At 41.4% G+C, this 25541-nt stretch overlaps 3 protein-coding genes and 1 long non-coding RNA gene across 6 annotated transcripts; 1 reads left to right on the top strand and 3 right to left on the bottom strand.

Annotated features, from left to right (window-relative positions):
- Window positions 1–200: 200 nt before the first annotated feature.
- Window positions 201–6039, top strand: cdkn2c (cyclin-dependent kinase inhibitor 2C (p18, inhibits CDK4)). 3 transcript variants are annotated; one of them, XM_085928233.1, is made up of 3 exons: window positions 201–300; window positions 2449–2806; window positions 3896–4325. In XM_085928233.1, the coding sequence occupies exons 1-3, from the start codon at window positions 295–297 to the stop codon at window positions 4072–4074; spliced, it is 543 nt and encodes a 180-aa protein (XP_085784359.1). In that variant the 5' UTR covers window positions 201–294; the 3' UTR covers window positions 4075–4325. The 3 variants fall into 3 exon arrangements, with proteins under 3 accessions (XP_085784359.1, XP_085784360.1, XP_085784358.1); XM_085928234.1 differs by lacking the exons at window positions 201–300; window positions 3896–4325 and adding exons at window positions 1024–1464; window positions 5478–6039; XM_085928232.1 differs by lacking the exon at window positions 201–300 and adding an exon at window positions 1024–1464.
- LOC147047101 (uncharacterized) lies at window positions 3955–5525 on the bottom strand. Its single transcript, XR_015067988.1, has 3 exons — window positions 5455–5525; window positions 4624–4670; window positions 3955–4479 (listed from the first exon to the last, which is right to left on the bottom strand). It is a non-coding gene; the product is annotated as an uncharacterized LOC147047101 (long non-coding RNA).
- A 1726-nt stretch (window positions 6040–7765) lies between the features above and the next one.
- Window positions 7766–12852, bottom strand: rnf11b (ring finger protein 11b). The gene is made up of 3 exons (XM_085928235.1): window positions 12276–12852; window positions 8325–8494; window positions 7766–8224 (listed from the first exon to the last, which is right to left on the bottom strand). The coding sequence occupies exons 1-3, from the start codon at window positions 12396–12398 to the stop codon at window positions 8053–8055; spliced, it is 465 nt and encodes a 154-aa protein (XP_085784361.1). The 5' UTR covers window positions 12399–12852; the 3' UTR covers window positions 7766–8052.
- A 261-nt stretch (window positions 12853–13113) lies between these two features.
- On the bottom strand, window positions 13114–25421 carry ttc39a (tetratricopeptide repeat domain 39A). Its single transcript, XM_085928230.1, has 21 exons — window positions 25208–25421; window positions 23980–24030; window positions 23822–23872; window positions 23552–23605; window positions 20520–20624; window positions 18742–18873; window positions 18446–18486; window positions 18288–18355; window positions 18143–18207; window positions 17960–18059; window positions 17764–17829; window positions 17508–17616; window positions 17357–17424; window positions 17226–17285; window positions 16780–16941; window positions 16553–16644; window positions 16117–16237; window positions 15692–15803; window positions 15479–15593; window positions 15293–15409; window positions 13114–15024 (listed from the first exon to the last, which is right to left on the bottom strand). Exons 1-21 carry the CDS (start codon window positions 25255–25257, stop codon window positions 14910–14912), a joined length of 1854 nt encoding a protein of 617 aa, XP_085784356.1. The 5' UTR covers window positions 25258–25421; the 3' UTR covers window positions 13114–14909.
- Between the last annotated feature and the right edge of the window lie 120 nt (window positions 25422–25541).

Here is a 25541-nt window from a genome sequence, read left to right as displayed (position 1 = left end):
GTATCGCGCTTTGTTTCTTTTACAGGAAGCTACCCGCCTGCTTTGTCAGATCTCATCCTATCATGAGTTGTATTTTTTATTTTTTTTAGAGGTAAAAGTGTCTGCTTGTGCTCGCGCGCATATGTTCGTGTCTGTGCGTGTGTCATCCTCCATTGTACTATCGTAAAATTATTCTTTCTCTTACCCATATAAGTGTTTGTGCGAGTCTTTATTCGAGCGTTCGCCAACGAATCTAACGGGCTTGATGCGGTCTGACTCCTTGTTCAACGCAGCAAATTTGAAAAGGAGCGGGAAATGACCGTGAGTTGCGTCACTTTTGGTCTTGCTTCAAACTGATCGCTGTTCCCGTCCGCTATTGGGCTTTCTTTTTCAGATTTGTTTGCATGTATAGTATTTGATTTGTCTCTTTTCGCTTCCATTATACTCCCGCATGCCTCACGGAGATTTGGACTTAGGTTAATATTAGCTTTGTTTACTATTATTATTATTATCCATCTATTCATTTTCTATACCACTTGTCCCAGGGGGTCGCGGGCGTGCTGGAGCCTCTTCCAGCAGTCATTATTATTATTAGTAGTAGTAGTAGTATTAGTATTATAAATTACTTATATTATTGTTAAAATTTATAAAAATAAAGTCCATTTAGATTGTTTATTTATATATTGCAATAGACGCAATTTTGTCACCAATTGGAATTATTAATATATAATTATTCCTTATTTTCTATCCATTCACTAGCTAAAGCACTTATCTCATTCATTCTAGTTATTTTATTATTTGAAATTGTATTCATCATCATCACAGTTTAATGCATACTATTGCCATACTCATTCAAACAACACAATGATGTGGTGCTGTTCCACTGAATATACTGTAGAATATGCACAGATTTATCCCTATGTAAAATGTTTAACACATTACAGTGACTAACTGAATAAATTCAAGCAAAATACACAAATATTAAAATATTTAATATTGTTGTGAATTGCAGTTTAAATTTCTTAATTTATTGTCCAAATCGTTGATTCTCACTAGTTTTGTCTGTGCTGCACCCTTTTGGATGAGAGGCAGGGTAGAGCTTGTCACCAGCCAGTTACAGAGTTTCCATATAAGGATTCACGTCAGGTTAGACAATGATTTTCTAGGGATCTGTCAAATCTTACCCATAACATGGAGGCCAATAGGACTATTTCTTGTCTCATGAGATAGGACTTATGGGGAGGAGTCTTTCGCTCTGTCTTCCCCTTTCCCCGTCCCTCTTTTTTGCTTCTGCACATGCTTCAGATCAGGCAGTTCCATTTTGACCTCCTGTAATCTGCTCCCCCGAGAATGGCAGACATTTTGCCACTAGCCGATCGGCTGTGTAGTGCCTCTGCCAACGGAAATTTACAAGAGGTTTTATTGTTGCTGCAAAATGGGGCTGGTGTAAATGGGAGAAATACTTTTCAAAGGACTGCATTACAGGTTGGTTCATCCTCCTCCTTCATCACCTCAAAATGTATTTGGATATTTTACTTATAAACATGTGATTTTGGACATCCCTGACTTGTTGTGAAGGTTTATACACATTTTGATCATTTTTCATCATGGCAAGAAAAAACCAAAAAGGAGAAGTACTTGGTGAAAAAAAAACTGTACAGTGGAGCTCAAAAACTACACAATGGACCAGGCTAATATTACAAAATTCGATTCATATGGATCATAAGTGTATTGTTTCGTAGCAATTTCATTTAAGCAATTTAACATGAAAAAGTGTGTTTTATGTAGGCCACTCCCTATTGAATATTCAAAGTCAAAGGACTGCATTACAGGTTGAAATACTGTTCAACTTGACCTACAAAGCTGCTTCAACAACTACAATCATTTAAGCATTGTTTTCCATAGATTTTGTACATATATCAGAGTTAGAAATATCACAAAAGGTTGTTGGTGAAAAATGTCTATATATATATAAAAAAAAAATGGAAAAAAGACAAGGGACCAAAGTGAAGGGCTTGCTTATAGAATTGTGTCTCACAGTCTTCCTCTTAACCTGCCTGCTTGGGCTTTTTGTTTTTAATCACATTTATAAAGATTATTATTTTAAGACTATTTATAAGATTATATAATTTATAAATTTATATATATATATTATGAAGTTAATTTAGGACATTAAAAAGATTTCTGGAATTTTCTGACTGCTTGTGTACACAACAACTTTCAGTTGCACATGATTAGCTCAAATGTGGCCAACTCATGTCATTTTCACCTCTTTTTCCTAAAAAATATTAAAATGTGTAGAACCAAATTGTGTTTTTTTTTTCAGTGTAGCAAATAATATCTTAATATTGTCCTTTTTAAGAAAACCAACATCAAATATTTTTTTCCATCACGTGTTATTTAATTTTCCTCACGTTTTTTTTTATGCTAAATGACTATTAAAATGCTTTTGTTCTTACCTCGCAACAGGTCGTCAATTTGGGCAGCACCGCAGTCGTCGAGACACTCCTGAAGGCCGGGGCTGACCCCAATCTCCGCGACCCGGTGCTCAGCCTCACGGTTACGCACGACGCCGCCCGCGAAGGCTTCGCGGACACCGTGCGGACGCTGCTGGCTCAAAAGGCAGACGCGAACCTCGCGGACGACCGTGGGAACTTCCCGCTGCATTTGGCCGCCATGCGAGGCAACGTCGATGCGGTCCAAGTCCTACTTGGAGCCACTGCAGCGCCCATGAAGGTGAACAGTGATGGGCACACTGCGGAGCAGTTGGCGCTTCTCCACGGGTGGAATGACACGGCCGCCTGCATTTCCAGCTACCTGAAATCTGGTGAGTATATAGATTTTTCATTTCATGATGACACATGTTCCAAAATAGTCTTAATTCAAATTTGACTAGAACAAAAGTACTTCTAGTTAATTTTATCAGTTGAGCAGAATTGTTTCTTCTGTTCTTGCTTTATTTTGGTAAGGTGTTGCGTTCATATTTTTGTTCCATTCAATTTTATTTTTTGGTGCCAAAACATGATCAAAGTTCATTTATGTTTTTTTTTTTGATACTCTCATATTTGGAGCCGAGGACACAGATCAGAGCTATTACAGCTCTGGTTCAATCGAGATGGGGACCTGAGATAAAAGCAACGACAGAAAGGGACAGGAAACTAAGAAAGGTTTCATTTTCAATGAGTCCATAATCTATAAACCCAAGACTAAAAGAGAGCCATACTTACAGGCGAAGGAGATAAAAGGAAGCGAGCTTCAAAAGAAAACCAAAGTGCCAAGTGGACTGGTGAAATCACACTGGTGGAATGTCTGGGACAGCAGACATAGGGACACGCCTAGATTCCTCTGAGACATCCAGGAGGTCAGATTATCTGGGCATAGTGCCATGGGAGAGAGCTTCACCTGGGACACGGGCATAGCACATGATGAAGTATTGCAAGCTCAGACAGGAAGAGCAAAAAAAAAAAAAAGGTTTAGTCACAAAAGATGGGGGGGAAACCCGGTGGAAACAATAAGCAGAGTATTCAGAGAAAGTCATGAAAACATGGCATCGTGGGAGGACAACTCGTAAACACGAGGACTCGCTAAATACGACCACGAAAAAAAACAGTTGACGAACGCTCTACCCGAAAGTTCCTGTAAGGTGAAACGAAACGGCGTCTAGCTTGACAAACCACAGTCCATGCTGCCATGAAAATGACCCAATATTCAGATGAGGCTTCAAAATCGTGAACAATCAAGCCATTGTTTTAGCTCTCAAATACCTGAAACCACTTCCTGCTGAACTGTCAGTCAAATACCACCTGGCAGTGGATGTTATTTGGTGTATTACCCTTAATGTGGCTGAAATATGATGAAGAGATGTGCTAGTTAGCTGCTAGCTTGTGAGCTAACAGGATTGGGCCTCATAATATAGGACTTATTGAAATCCTACCTATTGGACATCTGTGGACGGAGCTGAAACATATCATTTGGACAAAGCACCATACAAACCTGAGAAGACTGAAGCAGTTTGCACTCGATGAGCCGATCCAAAATCCTGCTGAGAGTCTCACCGAGAATTGTTTGAATCCTGCGATTGCCTCCAAAGATTGAAATTGAGTGTACCATCTTGTTTCAAGAGGTTATGTTGAACCACAATCCAGAAGCAATATCTGGCATTCAATGATTAATTGTCATTACGTTTTCATTTATTATTATTACTTTATTATTGTTATTTCTTTCCTAAATATATTTTAAAACAGTATCTTACAGTCATCAGTCTTATTCAACATAAAGTATAAAATTCGCTTCAAGGCAAAATTTGGCATTGTAATAATACAAGTCTGTTTCTAAGGCCTTCTTATAGCATGGACGGACACATTGATAAGTGTTGATAAAACAGAAATTGAGCGTTTTTTTTGTTTTGTTTTTGCTTGTTTTGCTTACTACAATAAGCGCTCGACCACCGAAGCGAGTCCTCGTCCACCTGGTAGCGCCCCACATAACTGCGTCGTCAGCCTTCGTTGATAGCGGAGTGTGGACAGTTTGGGTGATGAGTTTAAAAAAAAAAAAAAAAAAGGTCGTGAGCTCACTTTTTATCACTTTATGTGACGTTATAGTGATTCTCCAAATTAATTTCTAGAAAAGTTGGTAAGCGCTTACCGCTCAGATGTTCCGATGAGCGCATGTGCAGGCCGCTCAGTGCAATTCTGTCGAATTTTACATATACGCACATTACAATGCATTTTTTTTTATGGTGAGCTCACATTTGAAAACGTCGTTTGTAAAGAAAGAAATTAATGTATAAATGTATTCTTTATGCAACTGTACCGCGGATAGAGAAAAGAACAGAATAAAATACACTAGTGGGTGTGAAAAAAACCCAAACAAAAACCAGTTAAACCAGTTACATCCAAAAAGTGTATTTGCATAAAGTGCTGCGGGATATTGGAACAATTCATAAGTACACAACGTTGCAAACTAGTGTCGCACCCGTTGAGGCCTACTGCGCGAGTTATCTGCGCTAGATTATCGTGAATATTTAAATCTATTAGTTTTGTTCAATGAATTCTTAAAAATGATTCCACAACACGCACTCGTTCTATGTTCACATTCAATCCTGAAATTCAGTTTTGTTGCTTTTCTGAAATGATATCATGTACGTTACAGCATTTCCGTGGAAACATTCCGTCCATGCGCGCGTTTTTGTCTCAATCTTATTGCCGCCGCAGCGCATCTTCTCGTTTGACGTCAGTAAAGCAACACAACGTTGACATTAGATGTCAAAGTTAGGCCTAAAAAGGGGCGTGGTTGTGACGTACACTTATCGCGTTTGGATTGGTTGAGAGTATTACGCTGAAACGAGGCCAGCGTGACGTAGGCAGATCACGATGCCCACATGCTTTCGCCCAGTTTCCAAACACGCACGGTAATGATGGACATTTTTAAAACACTATAATTTACAGAAGTAGGTTGTATTTGCAAATAACTCACCCTATTTTTCTTCTTTCACACAGCTCGGAAGAATTGAAGATTTGGATGCGCAGCTTTCTTCGTCTGCTTGATTTTGCTAAACTGATGAGAACATTTACAAATGTTAAAAATTCTATCAAGCTGATAAAATTATGAAAAAAAAACACAATGTAAACGATGTCATTGTTCTAATTGATTTATTTGGATTGTACCGCTACAAATACAGAGAAACGCCCAAAGGGAGTTCGACTTCCAAGTTGTTCGAATTCCAAATCAGATTAGATATTATATCACCAAAATCATTTGCATTCATGCAATGGAAGAATACTGCGAGTATTCAGAACTAAAAATGTCAGTCTACTTGAAGTTTGTTCTTTATCGTGTTTCTGTCCTCCCATCAACTTTCTGTAAAAATCTGGGCTACAATTGCTGATTGCAGAAAGACAAAGCCCACGTGATGGAGATCTTACCTTGAAGTTACTGTATAAAATCAGGGGTAATAAAATATGTGCATGGTTAGTGATAAATAAAACTAGAGCTGATTTTCAAAAACAATTGTCCCTCACCCCTTCTCAATATTGAAATTGTGATTTAATATGTAATCATTTTTCCAAGGTCATCTTCTCATGTATTTCACAAAAAAAAAAAAAGTACATTCCAATAAACAATACGGAGTTGACAATAAAATCACGTTTTGGTTTTCTAGGTTAGCGCAGCCACATGTGAATACTACTTCTTACGGTACAAATTGTGCCCGCCCCTGGAAACTTTGTCTGCGGTGATAGTAATATGACACCCTCGGTTTCCCCATCAGTTATAAAGTCCTGGAATAAGAAACGATATTGAGTCACAATCCAGATTCAAAATTATGCACCCTATTTTTCTCACTATGTGAAAATATGATTCATCTCTTCTACAGCACAGACTGAGGGAAAACAGTTTGTTTAGCTTCAGGCAGTGATAAAAGTGAAAACAAGTAGCTTGTGTTCAGTTGCAGTGTCTATTTATTTGTCACCTGTAGCACTCTGCATATTCACACAACAAGGAAATGTGCAACAGGGATCCTTACACAAAACATAAAACACACACACACACAACCCATTCAAATGAGCAAATAGAGATGGTTCTTACAAAAATCCACCCACAATCAACACGTGCCAGCGAGCTCAGCTTTTCGAAATAAATAAAACGGAGAACGCCTGGCCGCTTCCAAGTGAGGCAACTTTATGTACAGCCGTTTCATTGTCAACGAACATCCGGCCAGTAGTGAGCGCCCGCCCGTGAGTCATCTTGTTGGAAATAAATAAAGAGCAGCTCAGCTTAAGTAAGTTCCTATTTAAATGAGCTCCAAGTCTTCAAATTGTTTGCAAATTATTGGCTATGGGGTTGCAGTTTGAGTTCCGATGTTACATTGCTGATTCATAAAGCGTTGTGCAAAATAAGGCGGCGTGTGGTTTTCACCACCACATAGTTTAACTTTTGAGACTCATTGTGAATCGCTAGTCTTTTTTTTTTTTTTCGACTGTACGGCATCTACGTACGACTCGGCTTGCTATTTCCATTGGCGAAAGCCGTTTGCACAACTGCGAGGTGGCGTGTGTTTACGGAACGGTGGTAGATTTTGTCTCTATTTTTGTGTTAATGTGAATTTGTCAGCAGAGGCACAGCCGGTGTGAAGTTGAACACGTTTCCTGCTGCACTTTTGTGTTGAAACATCTCATGATCCAAATACGTGAAGCCCGAACGACTTTTCACAGACGGAGCAAAAATCCCACTTTAGCCAGTTCTGTCTGAAAGGTACAGACAGACGAACACCAGCTCTATTACCTTTTCCCCTTCGATGCGGCGAGATCCGCCATAAAGGCGACAATGAATGTAGTGGAGGCCATGGCTTGACTTGTCAGCTCTCATTTCTTTGTGCCATGTGGGGGAAATTAAACAAAGCCCTTTACAAAAAAAAAAAACACAATCAAATTGACATTTCTCACCGGGGATCAAGACTGAGAGCGTCTGTTGTAATCTAATCACGTATCGGGGCGGCTGGCAGCCTGGAGCCAGCGGCCATTTTGGAAGCTGCGAATCTCCAATACTGCTACTTCTTCTATCTCCTCTTGGCAAGGATTCAAGGCAATCTGAAGGGAAAAACAGCACGGCGGGCAGATGGGCCATCTTGAGTGGCGTCACAGTCTACATCAAAGATACACAACTCCCAAAAAAAAAAAAAAAAGGTTTGGGATACTGGGCTTTGGAAATTTCATGATGAACCTAAAATGCACCTTTGCAGGTGAGCCTTCTTTGACCTTTGTGAGTAGTACAAGTATGTGACACTGTCTTTTCTTCTTTTTTTTTTTTTAAAACGTCCGCTGCTTCCTGGTAGGCAGCTTCAATTCTTTCTCTTTCCCAGACACAATCCTGACCAGCAGGCCCACTCGTGAACACTTGCTCCCATCTTTACTAATGCTGGATAAGTCTACGAGTGTGCAGTCCATGTGCCTGTTTGTGTCAAGCGTGGTGGTCCATAGGAGTGTGAGTGTGTGTGTGTGTCTGTGTGTGTGTGTGTGTGTGTGTGTGTGTGTGTGAGTGTGTTTGCGTATGGGTGCGTGCAGATGCGGGTGTTTGTCAGTTGGTCTCGTAGGAGGAAAGCAAGGCGGCGTCCACCGGCTCCATGCAGGACGGGCAGGTGAAGGACCTCATGAGCCAGTCGTCGATACAGTCCATGTGGTAGATGTGCATGCAGGGCAGGAATCTGATGGGGTCTCCGTACACAAAGTCCATCATGCAGATGACGCACCTGCCGAACCAAACGCAGACATTTGACTAGATGTCGCGGCTCACCTATTTTCCATCGGGAGTGAAGCAAAAACCTCCATTTGGTCAGTTTCACAACTTACTCTCTGATCTTTTTCTCGGATTCGTCCCGCCCGGGGTCAAAAACACCCCTGGGGAGGTGCTGGATCAATCCGATGCGCTGGGCGATGCGCACTTGCTCCTCTTCTGTCAGTTGGGTGGCTAGTCGGGGCTGGCTAGGTGTCGGGTGGTAGGTTGGAATGTGAATCTGTTCCTGCAAACAGAGAAAGAGATTTTTTTAAAAATATTTATACATAAATGCCAGATCTAATGTTTATTTCAAAACAAATAAGTCGACTTTTGGTATGTGAACACAAAAGAAGCAACGTGACATTGTTGCTCATGTTGAAATCTAACAAAGGAACATTTGTGAGCAGTGACTGGATTTGGGAATGCAGCATGTTTCCTGGCAAGTAGATGGGGGTGTTTCCCAACAAGAGCCAAAGGCAGCAGGACCCCCCACACAGACGCAAACCAAATTGGTTGGCCTCCCTTTATGAATGAAAACCCACATTGGTCACAGAATTAACTTCAATTTGACAAAAGTAATAAATTAAAAAGAAATAGGATAGTGGCATTTTAGTGGCCTTCACAACGAGGAATAAGAGGCATTTTCGAAAGGATGACATTTAAAAAGGACGGGAAATCGTTGCAGGAAATTACGACTTTGTGGTGGCATGGGTTTCCTTTCTGAAAAAATTTGCAAGCAGCTCAAAGGCAGAACCCAAAAGATCAACGACTCATCCCAAAAAAAGTCACTTGGAAATGTCTTTTCTTTGCAATCTGAATAATACATTACACGAGCGAGCACCATGAGTCAGCAGAACTTTCACCCGTGCCAAACGGGGATAAAAGCGACATGCACGAATCCTGGGAGGGAGTAGCTGGCATTACCGTGAGCGCGTGTTAGCTGCGCCAATGGTCAGCAGTCTAATTGTGATCCGAGGCCTCTCTCTCAAATCTGCTGCGTCAGCTGAGTTGCAACAACCGTACGTTACGTAACCTCGGCTTGACCGGGAGGACACGGTCGGCGCGTCGGCCGGGTGAGCGGGTTTAGCCAAAGGGGCGTAGAAGGCGAGTAGAGCCGACACGGAGACCTTGGCTCTTCTGCTAAGTGTCAGCCTGCCAAGCCTCGGGTTTGAAAAGAAAGTAGACAACAGTGAAAAGAACTTTTACGGATGCAGTGAGCATGACGTCATCTTAAATGCAGCCGTGGCAACTCATGCCAGAAACCTGAACCGTTGAGAGGTTCTTCAATCTTGGTCTGCTGTCTCGAGGCTGCCGAGCAACCAAATCTCTGGACGGCACCTGAACATGCGAAAGACGTCTCACAGTATCACACTGCCAAACAACAATGGGGAAGGAGATAAGGGCCCTTTCCAATCCGGGATATTGTTCAGGGATAACAACAGAGGCTGATGACTCATGCTTTGAGTGTATACGCATGATGGTATCATCCTGGTGAAGCAGGAAAAAGGATGACCTCATGACTAAAAAAAAACAGCCGCACACTGAGCAACCCGGCTGCAAAATTGTAAACAAATTACAAATGGCGACTGACGCTCGATTGCTTGAATCATTGATATGATACAACTTTTGAGGAAGAAGCTCGGAAATACTGGCTCGAAGGGTGGGTGGGGGGGGGGGGGGTCGCTAAATAAATGTCAGTGCAGTGGCAACACCGATAGCGCCTCTTTGTTGGCAGACATGTTTGCTTGTGCAAACAGTGCCCGGCAGTGGGTACACACATTGAATCATGGCAGGCATAAAAAACGAGTACAAATTGTTTCTATTTATCAATTTGTAGCTATAAACCGTCCTGGCTGGAGAATATTGATTCATTGCCCTGCCTTACTTACCGCAGACCATTTTGACATCTATCAAAAGCATGAGCTAAAACGTATCCGTGAAAAGCACTTCAACTATGCCTTTAATTCTGAAGATATTCAGCTGAGTCATTGTCTTTTCGGGCTGAATAAGTCCTCGCACGTAATCTTTGGCTGCCAACTTGGAAATGCCCTTAGCGGTTATGCTGCGTTAACAAATTAGGTTTAAGGACATAATACTGTGAGGGACAGTGAAGTTTCAGTAGATATAAAGAAGGGGCCTTATTGTTGCTTTGAAAAGCGTCTGTGGCTGAATTGCTTGGTTTAGTTCCATATCTGGCTGTTAGGTAGGTGTTAACTTGCAAGGAGCTAGCATGAGAAGCTAATGTAGCAGTCTAGCAGGCCTTACGTTTATCCATCCACTCTGGCTTCGTACAAGCGGCATTGCAGGTCACACTAATGCAAACAGCTTTATCTCCCGCCGACTGCTCTCACACAAATGTGTCAGCATTCTTCTCACCGGCTATCTTCCACACCACCAGAACTGTGAGTCAGTCACACAGCCGATGAACACTTCTCTGACATGAACTGTACACTTGACATTATAGAGCGGGCGCAACATAATTTTGCTTAGTTGCCTAAATGGCCTGGTGACCTCAGAAGGCCCATTCAATCCACTTAGCCTGGCTGCTTCCCACAAGAGAGGAAACTGCTCCTTATACTGAAGCATTGGCAAATTCCAAAGAGCCTGCCTTTGTTCATTCAGGAAAGCAGCACCATGTGCCTTTAGCTCAAACGCCCGCCCGCCCACCCGCCTTCTGATTCATTGCTGACTGAGTGCATTCTTCTGAAACAAGTGTCATCATCATAGAGAACCACAACAGATGGTAAAAAGTGTACATTCACAAAGTAATAGCCTCCTACGGACATTCCCTTTATTTTTAGAATTGCCAATATTAACAGTTTAAATCTTAAATGCACCTTAAACTATGAACCCCCAGACCCTTAATTTGACACAGGAAGGCAGACATCCTAACCACAAAGTTCAGCTTCCTGTTTTCATCCATTTTCAGGTTATATATATTTTTTGCAATGTACTCCGACACACTCTTTTCATTTCCCGAGATCACAATGCTTTGAATGTCTGACATTCTGCTGACTAATGTCGATTGAGGGAATAAGCTAGCAAGATGTTTCAGCTTTAAGATGAGTCAATTTCAGATAACGTTCGGAAGAATGATCTGACTCACATCTCTCGGGTCCCCTTAATATGAGGAATCTGTGCATAGTGTTGTGGTTTTGGCCTGGTTATAGATGGAATTACAAAAATTCACTCGGCGCAAAAGTGCGTCATCCTGAACTGTGCGAACACGCCAAAAATGCATGCCGTGTTCCCAGCTTGGAGAAAGCTGTGCTTACTGTGGTCTATTGAGGGGGGAGTTGGATCAGGCTGCTATGAAAGAGCCCTTTATAAAAGGTAGCTTTTAACTAGTTTGTTAAGCCTCTTGTGTAATTCTGTCAGTGTAAACAAAAAGTGCACCACTGGCTTGAAAATCTGGCCATATTTATTTGCATTAATTAGCCATTTCATTTTGTCTCTATGAAATATTAGAATGATGATTGACAGTGTTTTGCATTATTCTGTATTGTGATGGTGCCAAGCTCAAGCTCACCTGTGACCCCCGAATGAAGAGAAGCTCAACAGAAAATGGACTGTTTGAAGTCCACACGCTTTGCTGATGTCACGCAGGATGAAAGTTTAAACTCCAAGTTTGGTTTAACTTATCAGGCATTTTCTTTGGTGACAATACAAATTGTGGACATTTTGTTCAGCACTAATAAATAAAAATATTAGTTTATTGGCTATTTTTATCGTTGAGCCTAACCAAGAAGACCAAATCTGTCATGTATATTTATAGCCTGTGTACGTTAATACATCAGGGGAGAATGATCTGATAAAAATAGCATACATGTATCCTATTACAATCGTCAATAGATTTTTTGCAAATCTGCATTCATACATATATAGCCGAGACAGGACGCTGGAGTATTACAAAACGGATTAGCAACAGAGACAGTGTCGAACCTGTCAACAGCTGATCTCGACCCAGCCCATCTGTTTTTTTTTTTTTTTTTTACTAGTTTCGTTTACCTGGCACAGAAAGTTACCTGGTAAGGGGGCGGCGGTTCCAAGTCAGGGTCGACGCCGTCTCCGTAGCTGGCCCGGTCCGACTGGGATTCGTGGAGCAACGACATGTCGTCCGAAGTTGGGGACTTGAGGCAGTTGCCCATCTTCGGCCGAACTCCTTCCTTTCCTCTCTCTTGTTTCTCTCGACGTCGCTTCCCTTATGTAACAAAGCGAATATTTCGCAGGCCACCCTTTTCCAATGATTGTTTTGTTATGAGTGACGACGACGTGGTTCCAACACGAACCGATGACGTCTGTCTGCCCACCTCTCCCAGACGACGGGAGGGCTACCTTGGGCTCAACAAGACAACATCCCCAGAGCTAGCCGCTAGCCGCACAAAGAGCTACTCTAGCTCGCGCAGATTAGCTAGCTGGAATACTTGCTTTTAGATTAAAAATACACGCCAAATTGGCTCTTACAATCCATATAGGGGACTCAGGCGAAGGAAGGCCCGACAGTCCTCTTTTAATTCATATTAGTTCCTCCCGGAAACCCTCGCTTGACTGTCGGGGACTTTCCAGTTTTCAGTCGCTAACGACGTCGACGAAAGATGGGTGCTGTAGCAACACCAAGCCCCGCCCACAGGATTATCTGCCAATGGGTATTCGAGTATGTCCACGCAGCTTTTGTTGGCAGCCAATCGAATCGATCACATTGTAATTCTCTGTAAACATAAACAATAGCTAGGAATGGTTGCATGAGATGCAATATGGGAGAATTTGGTGCTTTCCTAAGTCTTTTAGTATTGAGTAAGATTTTTTTAATGAGTATTCAGCACCTTAAAAAAAAACCAGCTTGCACAAATACCACACAACCAATAGCATAAAACATATATTTTGGAAACCTCCGGGTCAATAATTTATGTCACATCCTTTTAAAAACAGTACATATGTACAGATTGGCCCCATCAAAATAACCAAATATCAAGGGATAGGGGGTGCCATAGGCCGGTGTGGACCGTTAAACCCCTACACAATTTTATTTAATATTTAACAACATATGCATGCATATGATTTTTTTTTTGGGGGGGGGGGGGGGGGAAGACTAAAAACAAGATTCTTCTCTTAATTCCATTTTAAATTACAATAACAAAAAAAATCACTATATACAGCCAGGAATGCTCAGTGGTAGTCTTGCCATTCTCATTTGCTAAATACAAACATCACAATGCCACAAAGTTTCACGTTAAAAATGTCCAGGTGGAAATTGAAAGGGAAATGCAAAATAATACAATAGAGAAATTTGAAAATGAAACTAAAATGGTTATTGGAATATTAAGACATGTGAGAAAGAAGTTACTCATCACCGTCACCAAACCTCCCTCTAAAAATGAATAAAATGAGCAGTTTTCACATGAAACTCCATCTTGAGCTTCACAGTGTTCAACAGGTACTGGGGCCCTGCCCATTAGGTCATTCAATATTTACACGATTTCTCCCCTTTCACTATGATATTTGTTCAGATCCATAAGTACAGTTGGACACCAGTGCTAAATACAATTCAAGCCCCTCAAGAGGAGGTTGTCATCAAGCATGACCCGATAGAAGGGCAGCAGCAGGTTGTCGCACTTGTCCTTTCATCGCTAAAGTTGCAAGAGGCGGACAAACACGCGGTCCCCTCACTGCTCCAAATGAATGGCCTGTTTGTTCAAGCTTGAGTGCTGCTGGAGTCTGTCCCACTGATGTGGGGGATAGAAGAAGAGGAGGAGGGTGGTCTTTTCTAAAAGACACATGGTCAACTCTCCTTTTACAACAGGACAAGTTCAGTAAAAAGATGCCATTGACAGTATAGAAAGTCGACTTTGGATTCTGGAGACAGAACTGATTATTTAATACATATCTTAAGGAAAGGTTGGCTAAATGCTAACTCAGCTGTTAGCACATAAGGCATGTATTATTTTAATAAGGCCGAGTGTTTTAAGGATGACCCCTTAACTTTATTAAACTGATGTCTAAATGGTAGCTTTAGTCTTAAACTACAGGTGCATCTTGATAAATTTAAACATTGTCAAAAAGTTCAATTCAGTAGCTCAATTCAAAAGTAAAACCAATAATATAGACTCATAAAACATATACTTTCCTTAATTCGCTGCAGTGACCGCCACTAATAATAGCCACCATGAAATATATTATTGTATGTAATGAATCTATATGATAAACAAGTTGCAGGTAGTTGTTTTTTTTAGTATTTCTTACCAAAATTACAGATTTTTAAAGATGCACCTCATGTTTTATTAAGACCACCACCTCAACCCTGCATAGACCAACATTTTTTGTAGTAGTAGTAGTAGCAGCGGCCATTTTAACACAATCAAAAATAAATAAATAAAAGCTTTTCTAATTTGGTTCATTGTTATTTGAGGCACATGCCGGGACTTGCCTTGGCTTCCAGATGATTGAGGAAGTGAAGGCCAGGCAGTGCATGTGTCACACGCTTGATGATGGCCATCAGTGCCACGTGGGCACGTCATCAGTAAGAAGGCAAAAAAACAAAAAAAACAAAATAATAATCACCCATTGCTTTTTCCCCAAACCCTCCTGAAGAAGAGGAGAGGCCAGCGAATGCCGAGTGGGAGAATTAAGGGCGAATGCAAGATCTCAGCTCATTCTCACTCCTATGGGCTTGAGGGCACATAGACTCCATTTTGTCTCGCGCCCTTGGCTTTGTGCAGGGCGGCTTGAATACGGAATTGAGTCCGAGATTCCATGGAGTAGTTTTTGTAATTTTGCCTGGACAAAAACAATGCTTAGTTAGCAGATCACACTATGGGAAAAATTGCAAATAAGCTCAAAAGGCTTTTTTTTTTTTTTTAAATTACCTTTAGATGCCACAAGAATGCAGAAAAGCACTTTTTTCAATTTTTTTTCTACCCTATGGGCGGACTAAATATATATAAAAAAAGCAAATATATGATAGCGCAGTAACTATGACTAAATCAATAATATATTTTTTTAGGAAGTGACTTCCTGAAACAAATGAAAGTTTACTGTCACTTACTTTGCTGCTTCTAGTAGTTTTATAGCTTCATCATTCCGCCCTTGTTCCAGACATAACAAGCTGTGCTCGAGCAAGGCATTGGGAACTAGGTAGTGGTCGTACTTGATCTGGGTCTCACTGCAGAAGAGATGGGTGTGAATCATAGAGCATCTCTGTATATCAACCAGACATATGTATGATGCTTACTTGCAGAGGACAAGAGTAAAGTAGTGTTCGGCTTCATCGTGATGCCCCAGGTGCTTGAGACAGAGGCCCTTGAGCAAGCTCAGCAGACACTGGTCGTCAAATGAGAACTCGGACCCTGATGGACAGAAATGATGTCAACGCTGAGAAGGAGCGTCCAATTTTCTCAAACATATAAAACTGCGGATTCCTCCTCTGGTTGACGATCCTTCATACTTTGCATGCTTTCGAGTTGTGCCTGCGCCTCGTCCAGCGTCTTCAGCATGTTTTCAGTCAGCTCTTTGTGCTTGCCGATGATCGTATAGCCGTTCCAAATGTACATCATCTCCTGGACAAGAAATGAAACAAGTCACAAATAGGAAGTTCCATCTGACATGCAAGCTGTATTTGTGTGATCAGGAAAAATAAATACATTTCACTTTATTATATTTAGAGGGAATATAAAAAGTTGACACACCCCAATGGCTGTGTTCATAATGAATAAATCACGTTTCAAACTCATGTTTCAATCAGTACACAACTGCTACAAGTTAAAGAGCATTTGAGGAACACCAAATGAAGTTCAGATGTTCTAATAAGCATGCATTGGATGTGCTACAATTTTATTTGAAGTATGTTGCGTGCATGGAAGCAGCACTGACCAGAGGGGGGACAGGAAGAGGAACGGGGTTTTCTGTGAGGTAACGACGAGCTTTCCTGATGGCAAACTTCTCCGTGGGTAAAGACTTGCCGGCAATTTTCTGCCTCAGCCCTTGCACCTGCCTGCAATATACATCATATTTAATTTAATATGATTCATTAAATACCAAACATAGCAGAACTGAAAGTTATATTTATGATTTTTCCCGAATGATTTAATATGCAAATATTTTTTCGAGGTCGTCTTCAAACATTTCAACATTTAAAACAATCGAATTTTCATCTATCAAGTTGAGATCATCAATTTGAGTTGCGGTTCCTCTCTACAAAGCACCTTGATAACGACATTATGATGGCAGCATTTTATAGCGATCACAGTTAATGATGCAGTTTTCACTTTATTTGAGAGGAATGTAATAAAAAAAAAGCTTTGACGACCTGAATAGAGTGACGGCAGTCTCCCCGAAGGTTAGACAATCTTCCTCCGTCAGCATGCTGAGGTAGGCTGCTTTCATATACACGTAGGTTGCCTGAGGAATGAAAAGAATGGTTACTACTGCAACCTCCCTTTTTAGACAATAAAAAAAGAAGCAAAAGAGAAAGTCCAGGTGCTTCCTCAGCAATGCTGGCATTTCTACTTTTTATGTTTCATGCAGACATCCTACCTTGGACCAGGAATTCTCCTTGCTGAGCAGGTCGGCGTAGAAGTAAGCCATCTTCCAATGCCGCTGATATGTGAAGCACCACATCAGCTCCCAGTAGCACATGTGATGGAACTGCTTCCACTGCTGCTGAGCCTCGCAGCATTCCTCAAACCGCTTGATAGCCTGAGAGAGACACGTACGTTAACGTTGATGTGCTTTGTGTTCAAAGTTCCGTTTAAATCACAGGTGTCAAACTGAAGGCCCGGGGGCCAGATACGGCCTGCCGCGTCATTTTATGTGGCCCGCGAAGACAAATTGCGCAGTGAATTCACCTGTCGAAACGAAAATTGCAAATCGCCTTCAATTTAAAAAAAAAACATCTTTTTAAAATATTTGAAGAGTTTTTACTAGTCTCTGATTTGAAAACTAGTTATTCATCAATTGCTAATTATTTTCAGGTCACTTACAGCGTCCAGATTGCCTTTGATCTCCTCGATTCGACCAGCGAAGAACAAGAAGATGGATCCCTGCGATATAAACAACTCAGTATGACACACGAGAGAACGCAAGACTGAAAAAGCACAAATAGCTCGCACACCTTCGGGTATTTCTTGAGATACGGCTGCAGCAATTTTTCGGCATCTTCTACATCTCCTTCTCCAGTGCCTGCAGTTCACATAATGATGCAAAGCCCGAAAATGAATCATAATAAAAGGTTTGGTTCCACATGTTTGTGTGCGTTTACTTGCCTAGTATAAAGCTCATGAAGGTGTGATAGCAGAGCAGCAGCATGTTACATAAGAAGGACCTGAATGTGCTTCCCGTACAGCCCTCCTGAAGCTGCTGGAGACCAAACTCCTGCACGCAAACGAGAAGCACAATTACTTTTGAATTGATTGATTTAGAGTTATTAATAATTATCAGACATTTTATTTCAAAGTGCTAAAATACACCTTGCAGACGTGGGCATCTTGAAATCTTTTGACGCATGTCCCGGGAACTCACCTTGTTCCCCGAGAAGCCTACAAACTCCAGCAGCTTGAGCATCCGTGTGGGCAACATGGAGATCATCTGCACGAAGAAGAGAAGCAAAGAAAATGAAGAGCTCATATTGTTGCTATATCAATGTTTTCAAACTGTGTTTGAAATCGCCAGTGTTTGTCCAGTTTGGCTACATTCGAAACATTTTCAAACCTCTTACCATATTAAAGGCTCCAACTCCCAATTTGACTCCGCCCTCAAAATGAGCATGATTGTTGCCGTGACAGTAGGCAGCGGATTCGAGCACTTTGTGAAGCTCTCTGAGGTTAAGATGAGACAGGGAAGGAAATTTGTGAAGAAAATGACATTTTCACAGAGTGACACAAAAGATCTAGACACTCACTTGTATGTCTGGTAGCTATTCCTTACTTTGATTCCTCCTTTGATGAAACTGATCATATTTTCATCCTGAGGAGCGTTAGTTGAAGGATGACACAACATTATGGACCATCAGTGATGGTACAGCTGAAGGAAGCCTCTTTACTGACCTGAAGGAAGGTGAGTGCTGCTCTCTGCAGGAGGCATTCAGCATAGCAGACTTCAGCGTGAATCTCGTCTGTGGTGACAACGTGTTTTAGTCATTCTCTCTCGCGCGTGCGCTCTCGTTCTTGCTTTCTCACGCACGCACGCACGCATACGGACACACCTTCAGTATAGCCTTTGGAGAAGCTCGACTTCTTCCGATGACTGAAGAGAAAAGCAAACATACAGTAATAGGTTTTCTGCCATGCACCTTTGTCCTTATCTGGTAAAAAATAAAAATAAAAATTCTCTGCAGCATGAATCAAAGGCTCATAAATCATCCTATGATTAATGACCATAGAGGTCACAGAGGTCAAATGTCTAATCCCCCCAAAATTTTGAATAATGCCACAAGAAGTCATTCGATTTTTTTTTGCCACTGCACTCTATGTAAATACTCAAATACGGGCCACGTCTCACCGCTGGCAAACAGCCTGGGCCTCTTTCATGGTATTTCCTGCCTCCATGATGTGTTGGGGTTCAAAGGTCATCATGGCTTGCATTTCTAGGAAGGTGGCGTAGGTCAGGGCATGATACATGCTGTCTTTGATTCTGTGGAAGTAAAATGAGAGGGAAACCGACCAGTGTCGTGTTTGCTGACATGGAATCAAAAGATGAAGGGAATTTTCAAGACTTTGGTGTGGGCATGCGTGAGATTGGTTAGCGCCACACCCCCGACACAAACACACACAAAAACTTGGACATCTATTTATACATGTGGCTGCTAGCCTGTCACGTCACACCTAGGAAACAAAAACCGAGGAGTGTTCGACGTCATCGTAGTTCTACTTGTTGTTCCGGTTGTAAACCATTAACAAATGATGAATACGGTGAAAATAACTTAGCATAAAAGCAACCTAAGGACAATGTCATGTAAAGACAAATCATCAAAAGACAAACATTGAGCTCCAGAAATCTGTGCTGTTGTTTCTCACCGCACCAAAAACAACTCGACTTGCATAGACATGTTTTGGATAAGATACATCTGATATCATTAATTCCAATTTCCTGTGCTGAAGAAATTATTGTCACACCTCTTGACTATAATTCAGTCCCAGATAGTTTTTGTCTCCTGCAACAGACTGTCAAAATATACAAATACTGGTATTAACCTGTCATATGCCTCAATAACAAGGTCAACCGTAAGGAATCATCTCAAGACAAAGGGAAAAATAACAACATAACACGACTAACGTGACTTGAACTGCTTCAATTCAATTTTGGAGGAACTCTGAGAAGAAGATTAATGAGCTGGCACTTTCTCATTGTGACACCCACACAAGGCTAGCAAGAAAGTTTTTAAGAAGGAGCTGTGAGACGAGTTGCTCTGCTGGTAAGAAAAGGGAATTCCAAACATTTCACAGTAGCGCTTCCAAATTCTTCAAGGCTAACTGACGCTTTAGTTCTCAGCATGTCTTAAAGCTAAAAATATAAGCGTGCGGCCACTTGCGGCTGAACTTCAATTAAATGCTAAATAAAAGAGCTAAACGAGTGATGATGTCATCAGCTTATATAATGTACATAATAAAAGGGCTTCGATTCCTTTCACAACGCATGGGAATAATTCATTCCTTCCTGACCTAGCCTTGAAAAAGATCCAAGATGAGACCGTGTAATCAAATCTGGGTTGAGGATTTAAGTTCATGACATCACTCAAAACATTTCAACACAGTAAAATTCAGGCAAACTAGCGCTAAGTAGAATAAAATGAGCAGATTCGAGTATCTGGGTTGGGTAAAGGTAAGACTCTCACAAAGGCTCTGATGACCGAGGAGAGAAGCAGTCAACAAAGAAGTAACTTAATAACACGGTGTTGGTTACCGGATCTGGACGCAACAAGTGTTAGTGACGACAACTCCAAAAAACAAAAGTCCAATCTAAATAAACTTAATATGTCTCTTGAAGGTTAAAGAAATAATGACAAGAATTACAATTGCAGTCCGGATTGTCTAAAATGTCTGGAATGGTGGCCCTGAGCAAAGAATAGAACCTCGACCTCCACAGTTAATGTGTCGGAATTGTGACATCTGCATCTGTTTGTGCGGCATGGACGATTAATTGAATTTCCCCAGGAGGACGAATAAAGGATGTGTTCTTCCTCGGCGAAGAACACGTGGTGTGGAGCATGTGGCTCGTCACGTGTGGCGAAAAAAGCTGCTGTAGCAGTTCAACTGTGCTGCAGTGTGAGCTCATCATACCTGGGTCTCAAGCGAGCCTGGGCCTCCTCAAAGTCATTTTGGAGGAACAGATCCAGGGCGGCCATGCAGTCCGCCAGAAGCAGCGACAGGTCCGACGTTGGAATCCTGGACAAACAAAAGAAAACACAAAAGAAGTGGGTGATTCGCCAAGCTGTCACCTCACATTACTCAAGTGAATATGCGGCTAATATAAATACTAATCACTTTTTGAAAGCGAAACAAAATCCCAAATGTTCTTCCGATATGTGTTTGCATGTTAGGACTCTTTGCTCTGGAGCTACAAACCACAGCTTTGTGTCCTTCTTTTTTTTTTTTCTTCTTCTTATTCCTCTAGACAACCGTACTGATCACATGAGCTTGGAAAATTGTCCAGAATTTAAGGAAAGTAGAAAACACTCAGTTAGGGTTAACTACCTCACTCGAGAGTTGTCATATCGGACCATAAGGAGAAGAATAGAAAAGCACAGTCGGCACAAACAACTAATCTGTGTAATAGCGATGACTATTAAACAGCATTCACTTTACGTTCCTGTCTATTAAGAGACACAGGGTAATTCACACACATACACACACACACACACACACACACACACACACACACACACACACACGTGTAGCACTGGCTAATCGCATGCGGGTGACTTCTGTGGTCACCTTATGACCAGCAGCAAGTTGGACTGGCTGAGTTAAAGGAAGGGGAGGGAAAAAAATGTACAATAAATGAAGGGTCTTTTTTTCCATAGATGACAATAGTAAGAGGAATCGCTTAATGATTTGATAAGTAAGGAGTCATGTGCTGACAAAAAAGGTTGGACAATGAAGGAAGGCATTGTTGCAATAAAAAAAATAAAAGACTGAGGAAATGTCAAAATGATCAAACAACTAAATGTTCAACATCTTAATATAAATTCAATAAATACAAGGTTTATCAAATTAACCGGGCTTTATATTGTGAAGAGTTAGAATATTTTAAGTAGTGCTATTTGTACTTTTTTTTTTTAATTGCATTTTTTTATTTTTTATCTATGACTTAATTCTTCTAGTTTTTATCTTCTTTTTAATGTCTTACCCCCAACAAATCCTTTGTACTCGTCACTGCTTGAGGAAAGATGAGTTGGGACTAACCATCTGAAATCCTTTTTGCCCTCTGATTTGTCACACAGGCTGTGCTGACGTATCATCCATAATAAATATTTGCAATTTAAACAAGGAGTTTCCGAGATGTTAAGCGGATGCACAAGATGTTAACAAAGATGTGATTTCTGAACTTTGATAAGCTGGCAGAAAAAAAAACTACAGATAAGGCTTAAATTATTATGGATATTAAAAAAAAAAATCAACCCAAGTGGCACTAACAAAAAGACAAGTAATAATTAAGACGGCCAACATCTGGAAAAACACGTCATCCTCTTACTGCATTGCGAGAAAAGTACAAGGACAATGCTGACATCAAGCCGATTTGATCATTTCGAGCCATCACGGTTAATATGAATCTTTATTTCCCAATTATCAATGAAGCAAGTGCGCTTCAACACCACTCACACCTCTCCGCAACGTCTCCACACTTAATAGCATCCCGTTATCGACCCTGCCTCGCCGCTGTCGCTACGACTCTATTAAGCCTTCCGCGCTGCGACAAGGCAGCTTAGAAAAAAACAATACCAGCAAGTTTGTCCACATGCCTGAGCTCCGGCAAACGCATTAGCCCTGTGATAGTAGAACAAAGCAAACTAACAGGCCATCCCGTCTTGTCGCCTCTTACCCGTTTGACTGTAGCTGTTCTCCTGACATTTTCATGTGTGTGTGGAAAGGATGGTGTGTCTTTCGCTAAGACAAGAAGCAGCAAGACAGCTGGCGAGTGAGCTGGAGGTGGATGGGGGGGGGGAGAGACGAGCGATGGGAGGAGGAAGCACTCAGCAAGCTTATAATAAGATTGGGATGACTATCACACATCACACAAGGGGACACAAATGCTATCTGTGCTAGCTTCAGTCAAACACACCCACACACTCTTCAACTTCCTGTTGGAAAAAAAAAGTCAAATGAACACATTCAGTCATTATGAATGGCGCAAGTAGAGTTGCACGTGACTTAGCAGATTGGTTGGCAGCCAATTGCAATAAAAACTATTTACAGTCCCATTCACACCGAGAGAGTTGAAACGGCACAACGCTGAGGCAGACGTGCGAAACAAAAGCAAGTTCCCACCGCTGCTTAGTTACAATACAGTGGAGACATAGAAGGTCAAACACAATCTGTTCCGGATCGCTGGTCAACCAGCGATTGGTTCAGAATTTTGCAACCTACACGCATATATAGAATTTGCTTGCTTGAAGGCCAGTCTATTTTCTTCACATGGTAGGATGAGTCAAGGTTATGTCTTTAACTTTGAAACACATGATAATGTGTGTTGGTTAAAATACTTTTTCTTAGGGATGTTCAATATCTTTTTTTTTCAGACCGATACCAATACGTGTAGTCACAGGGGTTACTACCAGTACATTTGATGCATGAAATTTCCCCCAAAAAACATTGGAAGATAATTTGAAAAACATGTCTATCTCAATATAACAATTTTACTCAAAGATATGCTAAATTAATGGCTATTGTCCTTTATTCTAATTTCTAGTATCATGGCCACAAGAAGCCAGCCAATACGGAAGTCACGATATCGTGTGATACTAAGGCCGTGATCGGTACTGATACCGATACCCGATATCTTTCATTTACTGTATTTGACACATTGATTTTGGTAAGGATTTCTTCACTGTTATTTGAATTTTGAAGATACGCTGTACATAGTATAACCGTACAAAAGCAAAACGTAAAGGTCAAGTTATACGGCTTAGCAAAAAACCCGACCAAACAAAACCATTACTGCGTCATTATTGACACAGCAGGGAGGAGCTACAGCAATACCGACTGACGACCTTCTGCTGACATCGACGTGTCACGAGTCAGCGTAATTCACAGTCGCTTTGTTGTGAATGTGTCGCCATAGCGACGCAGTTAAGTCTACTGTCTGGTCTTACCCGTTGGAAGGACTTGCTTGTCCTGGGACATCTTTGTTGTTGTGTAACTCCAACCTAAAAAAAACGAACAACAGCAGAGGAAGAAGATCATCTCAAGGGATGAAATCCATCTGAGCGGTCAACAATTGTTCGGGGAATATGATCGTGTGGGACACCTTTCGAAGGTGGAACCTTACTTTTCAGCTGAAATAAATGCCTGTGTGATTTGGGAAACTGTTGATGAATAAAATCTGCTTTAGATTGTAATGTTAGCGATAAACGCCCACCGACCTGAAGTCCCTGATGATAGGATCCAAAGCTGGAGAGTTTATGACTGACAGCCTATTGCAAAATAGAGAAGAATAACTTTGTTATTTGAGAACACATTCCTAAGTCCCAAAGGTTTGTCCTCTAGGTAAAATGTCAAGCCCAAAAGACATTGAAGCTACCTGTTAGGGGAGTCCGGGCCATCAGGGGGGTTTTGTGCCTTTGTGACATTCCTGTGAAGAAGTCAAAACTTTATCTGATAGATCTCATGACTGCGAGGGGACGAATCTTGACGATGGGCCGGGCTGACACATTAAAAGCCATTTCAAGCATGGGAATAAAATCGATGCTTTTGTCATATTACTGTCAAGATGAGTTAACAGGAAGCCACTGTTTTGTTGTGGTTTTTACTGGCTGCCTATTTTAAGAAGGAATTTGAACACTTACCACATTCAGGTGTTATTCAAATAAACGCTGTTGACTTTCCCTACTTTATCTCATGTCAAATCTGAGTGTTATTGATCTTTTTAGGAGAGGAAGTTAAAAAAAAAAAAAAAAACCCTGAGATAATTTAATTGCGTGAACACCTTATAAATGACACACTCAACCTCATTCATGTCAAATATTGATCTTTGTAACATCATACAGTCCAAGCCATGTTTTGCAGTGAGGTCACAAAAGGATTTCCAAGGTAATACATATACCACATAACTCACAGATGGAAATAAAATGGCAGTGACATTACCAAGGAGCTGCAGAAACTTTCTGGCAAATAATGGCTCTTTAGTACAACAAACAACAATCTCCCATCATCTTCATATATTTGGACTATGGTGTAGGGTGGCAAAAGAGAAACCTTATCGTCAAACCAGAAGTGAATGGAGGAGGTGCTGATGTATTTACTTTTCACTTTAAGTACAATCAGAACTTCTCCTTTCACCAATCTTTTTTTTTTTTTTTTAATATTGGTGTCTGTAGTGTGAGAACTTTTGCCACTTTTAGGAGGATCTCTTTAGACTGGTGTGCCTAATATTTTGACTGCTGAGTAGTGAGATCAATTTCTTCTTGAGTAACACGTTTACTTCCTGAAAGCAGTCTTGTATAAAGAACCATTAAAAATCATAAATCACAAAAAAACAACAACGTGATGCTAATGTATGGCTTGTGTTTATTAAATATGTCGACAACCAACAAGCCTGCTTGACCACGTCAAGCGATGCAATGTCGCCCAACAGGCTGGCAGGCGACACCAGCAACACACGACGAGTTAACGAGTCCATAAACACAACGTCATCACATCATTTATCATAATAAATCAATTTTAAGTGCAAGAAATACACGAAAAAAAAACATGGAGTGCATTATAAAGTGAGACCCCCACCACCACCCACCCACGCCCCGTCGACTCACTTGCCACTGTCGTTTCCCTTTAGACTCCGTCTCCACTTGAGAAAACTCATTCCACGGCGGGCAAAGGGTAGCTTCTTGACGGGAGACGACACTCGGGAAGCTCCCACGGACGTGCGGCAGAAAAAGGACGAGCGGGTGCCGGGAAGGAGGGGAGCCTTGCTGGTTCCCTGCCCACGCCTCCTCCCGCGTGACGTGGTTAAAAAGGTGCGTCTGTGTAAATGCGGGCGTTATGGCCCGGCCTATGCGCTGCTAGCTCTATTTACCAAAAAATGACAAGTGAGCGGCGGCGTGGAATCACCGCATGTAAAGAGGAAATTATATCAAGACTACAAAC

The sequence above is a fragment of the Syngnathus leptorhynchus genome, chromosome 13 (assembly GCF_054491065.1).
Source record: "Syngnathus leptorhynchus isolate UIUO chromosome 13, UIUO_Slep, whole genome shotgun sequence".
Taxonomy (NCBI): Eukaryota; Metazoa; Chordata; class Actinopteri; order Syngnathiformes; family Syngnathidae; genus Syngnathus; species Syngnathus leptorhynchus.
Note: the sequence above shows the minus strand (reverse complement) of the source record. Positions and strands in the feature narration are given on the sequence as shown.

Excerpts from the sequence above, each read along its gene's own strand:
- cdkn2c (XM_085928232.1), top strand. The coding sequence starts at position 1,330 with ATGGCAGACATTTTGCCACTAGCCGATCGGCTGTGTAGTGCCTCTGCC. Across the intron at positions 1,465-2,448 it reads TTCAAAGGACTGCATTACAG|GTCGTCAATTTGGGCAGCAC; the intron begins GTTGGTTCATCC and ends ACCTCGCAACAG. Across the intron at positions 2,807-3,895 it reads TTCCAGCTACCTGAAATCTG|GACTTATTGAAATCCTACCT; the intron begins GTGAGTATATAG and ends CTCATAATATAG.
- rnf11b (XM_085928235.1), bottom strand. The coding sequence starts at position 12,398 with ATGGGCAACTGCCTCAAGTCCCCAACTTCGGACGACATGTCGTTGCTC. Across the intron at positions 8,495-12,275 it reads AACCGCCGCCCCCTTACCAG|GAACAGATTCACATTCCAAC; the intron begins GTAACTTTCTGT and ends CTCTGTTTGCAG. Across the intron at positions 8,225-8,324 it reads TCCGAGAAAAAGATCAGAGA|GTGCGTCATCTGCATGATGG; the intron begins GTAAGTTGTGAA and ends TTGGTTCGGCAG.
- ttc39a (XM_085928230.1), bottom strand. The coding sequence starts at position 25,257 with ATGAGTTTTCTCAAGTGGAGACGGAGTCTAAAGGGAAACGACAGTGGC. Across the intron at positions 18,487-18,741 it reads GCCCAGGCTGTTTGCCAGCG|TCATCGGAAGAAGTCGAGCT; the intron begins GTGAGACGTGGC and ends TTTTCTCTTCAG. Across the intron at positions 15,594-15,691 it reads ACAACTCGAAAGCATGCAAA|GGTCCGAGTTCTCATTTGAC; the intron begins GTATGAAGGATC and ends TCTGTCCATCAG.